The 8,726-nt window shown below is 40.5% G+C and overlaps 1 protein-coding gene across 1 annotated transcript; it reads right to left on the bottom strand.

Annotated features, from left to right (window-relative positions):
- Positions 1-2,347: 2,347 nt before the first annotated feature.
- On the bottom strand, positions 2,348-8,239 carry si:ch211-63p21.8 (kelch-like protein 33). The gene is made up of 4 exons (XM_056369273.1): positions 6,361-8,239; positions 5,311-6,259; positions 5,016-5,186; positions 2,348-3,755 (listed from the first exon to the last, which is right to left on the bottom strand). The coding sequence occupies exons 1-4, from the start codon at positions 7,181-7,183 to the stop codon at positions 3,236-3,238; spliced, it is 2,463 nt and encodes an 820-aa protein (XP_056225248.1). The 5' UTR covers positions 7,184-8,239; the 3' UTR covers positions 2,348-3,235.
- Positions 8,240-8,726: the final 487 nt, after the last annotated feature.

Raw genomic sequence — 8,726 nt, 5'->3', positions numbered from 1 at the left:
CTGTATGTGGTAATAATTCACACATCATCTCGTACCTTCATTCTCTTTCTTCAGACTTTCCATTTCAGCTTTCTGTCTCGTCAGCTCGTCTACAGTCGCATTGAGCCTGGCCTCCAGAGCTTCAAAGTCATTCTGCCTAGTTTCTACATCTTTCAGTTTGTCCTGCAAATTCTTTATCAACTTCTCAATAGTGTCTCTAATGTCCATGTCATTGCTTTGTCCAAACCCTGGCTTCACAAACAAGAAGCCCAGGAGTGTCAGCAGAAGCGAAGCCCTGAACTCCATTTCCTCAGTCGGAAATGTGTGACCTCTTAAATGTTTTCCTCGCGGTCTGTTGAGGGTGGTTTTTCCTCAGTGGCTTATATACCTGCTCTGAGTAAGCAGTGTTCAGGCCCTGAGGGGCCCCCGTTCTAGCCGTGTCCCAACAGGCCTACCAGTTAGGATTTTGTAAGCCTAACAGTAAAACTGCCAGTAAAACATCAACAGGGAATGTAACTATGCTACATTATTGTACATTTTATGCAATGCAAATGTGGGAATAAATGTTCCACATTATTTTGTGCTATTATGTGTTACGTAAAAACACTCCTGCACAATAGCATGTCCTTTTGCCTGTGTTTTAACACTAACATGTATAACATGTTCTTTTATATATATATATATGTGTGTGTGTGTGTCAGCTGGAAAACTTAAAGTCAGCCACAGAAAGGTTTTCAACCAACTTGTGGTGCTGCTGGTGGTTGCTTAATTAGCTTGCTAGCTTCAACTGATAAAATCTGCCAGTGACAATTCAGTTGAAGATTGTCAGCTGAAAATGAGGCGCCTGGTTTTTGTCCCCCTCTGTCTGATCTCAAGGACCCATTGTTTCAAAAATGATTGCTAATTCTGAGCGGTAAATCCACCACCATTCCCAGTGTGAACTATGAGGAGTATGGAAAGCTTGACACCCCCAAAAAACAGTTTTTTTCAGTAGACCCTGTTTCAGATATTTCGTAATACCCCATAACTGAAAAATGACCCTGCAAGGTCATCTACAGGACTTCATACAAATGTCAGAGTCACTAGTCCTGAGGGTACATGATCCATCATACTTAATCCATTTAAGAAGTCATCTCTAAAAAACTGATGATGCACAGTGATGACCTTTCAGAGATAAACCTTTTTTTTTCTTTTTATATAGTCAAGTTTCCTTTTAAAAATAGACTATATAAATTCAATTAGCTTTCCTGTACCAGAAATGGCTATGATGGAGATTATTTTCAAACTTGGTTTTCTTTCTCTCCACTTTTTCTTTCAAGTTTCTATTCAATTTTACAGAAGTTTCATGTGTCTTAATTAATTCTCTATGAATCATGTTGAGGTGTTCGATGTTTGTGTAATTCACGGCACATGTTTGGGTTTGATCCACTGGGTCCGTGTAAAGCTCAGAATGGGAATTTGACCCTACCTAACAAAAGCAGGAAAACAAAAAAAAAATTGTGATCATGTTTTAAACATTTTAGAGCTAGCATCTCTAAAGCTACTTATTAACATGTTACATCTGTTTTGTTTGCTAAAGCTAAAGGCCTAACTTCATGGAGTTTCTGGTGGTTGCCTAGCAGATTTTCATTACAAGTACAAGTATTACAAGTTAATTTGTGAGTTTTAGAGGTGTTAGTGGGTGGATTCTGTTACTTTTGGACAGAGCTAATCAGGTTATTTTTCCCTGTTGTCAATCTTTACGCTAAGACTGTATTGTAACCTCATCAAATCATATGAAATCAATAAATTTTTCTCTTTTGCAGGTGTCTTCACTGCTCCACTGAAAGGAGTTTACCACTTTTCCTTCATGACTTTTGGCTACAACAGCCACACTTCAGAAGCAATCTTGGTGAAGAATGGGCACTTGCAAGTGAGTACCTGGGAATTCAAAGGAGTAGACATCAGCGACACCACCAGCAACACAGTGATTCTTGAATTGAATGCCAGCGACTGCGTCAACCTCATCCTGTGGAAAGGTGGAAAAATCTATTCAAGTGTCTTAAGTGGGTTCTTTGTCTTCCCAACATCATAGATTTTTAAGGGTTAGGCATGTGAACAAGATGCTTTTATTTTATCAGTTTTTTTAGGGACATCTTTTTCTTCTTCTTTCTTTAAAGACTGAATTAATTTGTTAAGACACCTTTGTCAAATCCAAAATGTGGTGCTGGGCCTGGAACTTATAATGTAAACATTGTTTAAGCGCTTAAATACCAGATTGTACCATACTCATTGCATGGCTATAGAATACTTACTACTAGCCATAGAAACTATCTGGAAAATGTCTCTGGAGAGGAAGGCTGTGTTTGGTACATGCTTTAAGTCAAACTGAAGTTCATTTTCATGCTTTATTGCTCATTATATGACGATTGATGATTATTTTGTATTTTATGAAGGGAGGCACATCTGTACAGCTGTAAAGAGAATATAAATGAATTAGTTTGCAATATAAAGTTATATGTGGAATGTTAGGTTCCTTTTAAACTGTTTAATCACTACAGTAGCATTTCTTTGGGGGTACCTGTATGTGCATGAGACAAATATTTGATAAAAAATGTTTTAAAAACTGAAGTGAATATATAAACATTTACTTTAAATCATCATCAAAAAAAACAAACTTACACAAACAAAAACTGCACTGTATATTAAGTCTAAACATAGTTTGTTAAATGTAGCATCATTATATCCTTTGTAGTCAACTCCATTTTTTAAACATACAAAATGATCCACCTGGATATTTAATAAAACATCACACAAAGTTGAATTGAAAGTGATATTATCATAGTTTATATTCCCACTTCTTCAAAAAGATATATTTTTTTTAAATTTGTAATATACTCTTGGGTATAATCTTTTTTTCTCAACTCGCAACCTTTGTCACTCAGCAACAAAGTAAAACTATAAAATATTTTTTATCTTTAATAGAGTTACTAGTTCTTGAGTTTATATATTCTACTCTTGGGGATACTATAAATTTAACATAGGAAGATGGTAAGACAAAAATCATCTGGCATTTACAGAACAGTTCTAGACTCGAATTCCTTAATATAAACTATATCTTTGTCAGTACAAAAAGCAGTACTAGATGTATACCTAAATCAGATTTGCTAATAATCCAATCCCGCATAGATTAAGTCAGTGTATTCTAAAAGTTGCTATTATTTTTATATTTTGCCACATTTTTGTATTTAATACATTTGATTATTTCACCACAAAGTTACTGTCTCAAGTGTTCAGGCAATCGGAGCACACATGCACGAATGTCAGTAACAGCCCCAGGCAGTCTGCCCATGTTCTCCCATCGCTGTGTGCTGGGATCAAACCGGTGGACCAGTCCAGACTCACTGTAGTCGTCCTGGCAGTATCCACCCAGTATATAGATCTTCTCTTCCAGGACAGCTGAGGCGGCACCCACATGGGGCACAGACAGTGATGCAAAAGCAGTCCAGGAATCAGTCACAGGATCATACACCTCACAGGCTTGTTGATCATTGTAAAATTTCCTCAGGTTACACACCCCACCGCTGACATAAAGATGGCCTCGCAGGGCCTCCATGCAATGCTGGGCTCGATCATTGGCCATGTCTGCCAGGTATGTGGTTCCTCTCTCTGGGTGGTACAGGAGCATGGACACCAGACACACATACTTACAGTTGAAACCTCCAGAAATGAAGATTCCTCCATCTAAAGCAGTGACAGCGTAGCCACTCAGAGCCTGGTCCAGGGGATGGACGAAGCTGGGAAAAATGAAACAAAAGGTATCAGACAGGAATGTAAAGGAGGAATAAAATAATAAACGTAGCCTCTATATCCCACAGTTTTCAGTCCTAACTAGACAAGAGGTACAATTAGTCGGTTGATGAGCTATATATTTTTGTCAACTATAATAGCATTTTAAGTCCAGGACACACAGCTAAAAAACAAAAAAGCTGAGCAATCCTCTGCAACCTCCTGCAATATTGCAAACGAAATATAGTGTAGGTCTATGTGTGTGTGTGTGTGTGTGTGGCAAGACAAGGGAGGGTCACAAAAAATGGCTAGAAACCTATATGAACATAATTATTATCAAAGCTTCAGGAGAAGATTCAGATACAACAGCAAGACCTTACAAACCAACATAGACATGCAATTCATCAACTCATATATTGTGAACTTACATTTTTCCACTCCATATTGTTGACTTACATTTCAATTTTCTTATGTAGAGATGTTGTTACTAACAGTAATGTAGTGGATGCCTAAATGGCAACAAACAGTCCAAAAGTTTAGCAGCTAAGCTAACAGGTGTTGAATGGTTCGGCTTGTGTTTTGGCCTTTGCACAGATTATTTGGTGTCTGACAAGATGGACAATATTACAGCTGTTGAATTTTCTTTTTCTTGATTGAGTTTGTAAGAACTGCTCCTCATGCCATCCAAACAGAGCCTCAACTGCACAGGTGTAATATATTGTATAATTGTGAAAGCCACCACCATAACTGTGACACTGCCTCCTACTGGTTTGGAATGCAAATGTTAAAAAAAAGAAAAGAGAAAAAACAAACAAACAAAAAACTGTAATTCAGACATTAGACATTTTTGGTATGGAAATGTAAAGTCAACCTCCTACTCCTGGAATTTTCCATTTTGCCTCCTGATGGGGGAAACAAAGCTTTTCAAAGCAATGAACCACTCTGTCAAATTGTTTGAAGCAGTCAAAATGATGACATCTGCTGGTCAACCTTTGGCATTGCATTTGCATGGAAGGATTTAGGGTCAAACAGCAAGTGAACTCACCTTTCATCCTTGAAATATCATTGTATATTATAAGCATTAACTACTTTTAATAATCTTAGTCTTTGACAAGGATGTCTTTTATTCAAAAACCAACATCACACATCCCTAATACATTTGGGCATGCTAAAACTGGACCTCAATTCATCTTGCCTCTGTTCTTCTCCTTTGAAAGGTCAATACTGTGTTGAATAGTCTGCTTTAGCTGTTACATCACTAATCTTACCTCCAGGAGTCAGTGTATGGGTTGTACATCTCAACGCTGTCTACATTGGTGTTGATCTCCTCATCTCCACCAATGGCGTAAAGGCGTTCCTTATGTGCCACCACTGAGAAGTTACTTCTAAGCTCCTGCATGTCAGCCAGCCTCTTCCAGCTGTCCTGTACGGGATCATAACTAGCATATATGCCATGAAGGTAAAGGTAAAGATGGAAAAAGTGAGATTACAAATGAGCAACTGTGAGACATTCTTGGTTACTGAATGTGAGAAGATATTTGTGCATTGACTGCCTCCGTTTACCTGTAGACAGATTTCATTATGTTATCATTAGCATAGAAGTAGCATCCTCCAAACACATATAGCTTCCCGTCCATTGCTGTTAGTCCATGCCTGAACTTTGGCTTGTCTGGTATCTCACCCAGTTTACGCCACTCTATCTCCTTCACCAAACCTGTGCCACTGCGCAGGGAGTTTGCGAACCACAGTTCCCTGCTTGGTATACGCTGACCCATATCAGGGTTTAGCTGGTCTCCCCCGACCAGAACCAGAGCATCTTTGGGTCGTCTGACGCGACACTGATCTTGGGTTTTTGGAAGGCTGAAAGCAAATTCCTTGAGTGCTGAACCATACAGTTCCACTTCCTTGTTTCCAAAGCACTCCATGCGCAGGTTAATGGCCCTGACCTCCCTGAACTCTCGAAAGGTCATGAGGGGGAAGCGGACTGCGGCCATCAGTAAATCAGCTTGGCCCAATCTCTCCTCAGGATCTGCCTCAATCCATGAGATTACAGCTCGAAATACAGCCAACTCTGTGGGCACGCACAGACCATCACAGCGGAGGAAGTCTAGAAGCTTCTCTACAGGTAGGTCCTGAAATTTTGCTGTGGATGACACCTCCCAGAAATTCCTTAGTACAAAGTCATTAGCTTCTTCAAGGAGCTCTGACATTCCATATGCTTCAGCAAAAGACGCAATATCCAGGCAGGAACTTGCCTCTATTTCCTGTCGCATGAAGTCAAGGCAAAGCGAGAGGGCGGACTGGAACTGAAGCTGCAGGGCTGTGCAGGTGATCTCGAAGACGCAGTCCCAGCTGAGTGAAAGGGTCCCACTGTAGGAGCAGCCTATAAGAGCCTCTAACTCAGATGCTAACAGGAAGGGAAGGGAAACACAGGTCTGATGGGATTCCCTCATCCCGCAGGTGAACATGCCACGGAAATAGTCACTGCTTGCCGCCAGGATAACTCTGTGAACTGGAGACAGACAAAAGAAGAGTTCACACTTTGACCACTATCAAATAATCATCAAGATACCTAAAGATTGCAGTCATGAGAAGGACATAATGTCTACTAACCATGGAATAAAGTCCCATCCACATCCAAAATCACATCACATCCCACTTTGTCTGTCCACAGCTGTTCAATGGACTGAAGAGTAATCTTCATTTGCTCTAGAGCAGAGATCTTTTGCTCTTTCGTCTTAGTACTTCCATCCCCCTTCATTGTTTCCTCTTTGTTGCAGATATCCAGCACTCTGGGGACCCCCAGCAGTTGAGCTGTAGCCTTGATCTGGGCCATGGTGTCTTTGTTTAAAGAAAATACAACCCCAGTATAGGCAAACTCCACAACTGCCTGAAGCCCTACATGATCAATCTCAGTACCCATAGACACTGACCACCTGTGGAATCCCACATCCCTATTACCGTCTGATCGTTCTCCACTCCTTTCCCTAAGTCTCTCCAGCATGAGGGAGCTGACAGCAGCCAGGATAGGGGAGTGCACATGGTAGCTGCTCCCATTCTCAGTAGTCAGAGTCAGATCTGTGAGAAGAGACGAATCCCAGAGTTCCTTCAGGGCCCTGAATATCTCAGTAGGAGCGGTTTTACTGCTTAATGTGTGGACGTCATCCCCAAGTCCTTCATCCCCCAAATACTCACTCATAGGCTCCTGGATCCCCTGCTGAGAAGTACTACCCATTATGACCTCTGACCCCTCTTTCTTACTACTCCCACTTGATAGGCCCATACTGGAGTCATTGTAAGCCACAATCCTCCTCAGCTCACGGTTGTCCTGTTCTATCCCTTCTCCGCCTTCTTCAATTTTCCTTTTCCTCCTCTCCTTCTCTCTCCTCCACCTCTCTTCCCATTCCATTGGCAGGTAACACCTGGTGAACTCCATGTCAGTGACTAGACCTAACTTTCTTTTAAACTACTTTCTGTGGTGTTTTCTTATCATTGATGTCATTCAGCAAAACCTAACACGCTTGCCGTCAATTAGCTGCTGTTTCTCATGGTTACTTTTTCTACCTTCCCGAATCTTTCTCTCACCCTCAATTCCTCTCTCTCTCTCTGAGACTTAACTTTCCTCACTGCATAAACAAGCAGCTATTCATAGCCACTGGGTCACAGAGATTCAGTTTCCACTGAATCTTGGCATGCCCTTCATTGTAATTATCAAGGAAAGAAATTGAGATGAACTTTAGTCTTTATGATAAGATAAGATGTGTAACTTATTATTTAAGTTTTAAGAGTCTATTGAACTGTAAATGAATGAGTCAGGCAAAATATTTCCCCACAATGCACCTAGTTTAACTATGGCCTTGGCTTGAAGAGTGATTAACACAACTGCCAAGGAGCCACAGGGATACTGAAGTTTATGCACCATAATAATATAAGGCTTACGTTTATGATCTTCTTAACTGATGTTTTTTAGTAGAATCAATAATTAACCTGGCCTTCCTTATAAATAGATTTCTTTCACTGTCAGTCAACAATCATTTCCAAGCTGAAAAATGGGGAGATTATCAATAATGATGCTTATGTGTTTGCTTGCTGGTCTGTCTGGCGGCCAGGCCAAAGGCGAGGGCAATGAGATCCAGATCACTGAGCTGACACATGAAGAGCTGACAGACACCAAGGTGGAGAATAATGGCATTTTGATGACAAAAACAACAGCAACCCACCAAAGCTGTGAACCACTCATCTACTCGGTGCTGGAGGAGCTGGGGGCTCTTAGTGAAAGGTTTGCAGCTACTGTGAAGGCACTGGAGGAAACAAACAAAAAGCTGGAGGTCACTGAGATGAGGTTGTCTGCACTTAACAGCACGGTGACTGAACTAAGTGAAGGTAATAACGTAAACTAAACCATGGTTTTGCATAGTTAGGTGAAGTTTCTCTTGTAACCACCACAAAAAATTTGATGGTGTTAGCAATGTTTAACACTGAGCAGATGAACTTCCAGGAGACAAACTATTAATGAAAACTGTCTTGCAGTCTGTACCAAAATGGACACAAGGTAGTGTCGTGGTATGGTCATACTCCAAACCACCCAACCTCTGGATCTAACAGCGCTATCTTGCAGCTACAAGTTGGCGACAAGATAAATGTTCGTCTTTGGCCGAATATGAGGATCAGTGATAATGTTAATAAGTACTCCTCATTCAGTGGATTTTTGCTTTTCCCTGTGTAAAGTGAATAGAAACGTTCACTGCTTTCAAATACATCAATCTTGTAATATTGGTCAGAAAATTACAAAATGTGATTTCTTCTTTTTGTACTTATAACACCTCCAGTGAGTTGCTAACCTAAATGACCCAATAGGCTTTTTATCTCTACCCTCTGATCTGACCTTTGTTATCATGGTTATGATAATACAACCTGTAGGAAGTGGTATCGACAGGTGTACTGGACCTTCATTGTCAGGGTTACAACAACCTCATGGA

The sequence above is a fragment of the Seriola aureovittata genome, chromosome 23 (genome assembly GCF_021018895.1).
Source record: "Seriola aureovittata isolate HTS-2021-v1 ecotype China chromosome 23, ASM2101889v1, whole genome shotgun sequence".
NCBI classification, from domain to species: Eukaryota; Metazoa; Chordata; class Actinopteri; order Carangiformes; family Carangidae; genus Seriola; species Seriola aureovittata.
This window is presented reverse-complemented; position numbering and strand designations above follow the sequence as displayed.

Excerpts from the sequence above, each read along its gene's own strand:
- si:ch211-63p21.8 (XM_056369273.1), bottom strand. The coding sequence starts at position 7,183 with ATGGAGTTCACCAGGTGTTACCTGCCAATGGAATGGGAAGAGAGGTGG. Across the intron at positions 6,260-6,360 it reads GGATGGGACTTTATTCCATG|TTCACAGAGTTATCCTGGCG; the intron begins GTTAGTAGACAT and ends GTCTGTCTCCAG. Across the intron at positions 3,756-5,015 it reads CCATACACTGACTCCTGGAG|CTTCGTCCATCCCCTGGACC; the intron begins GTAAGATTAGTG and ends CATTTTTCCCAG.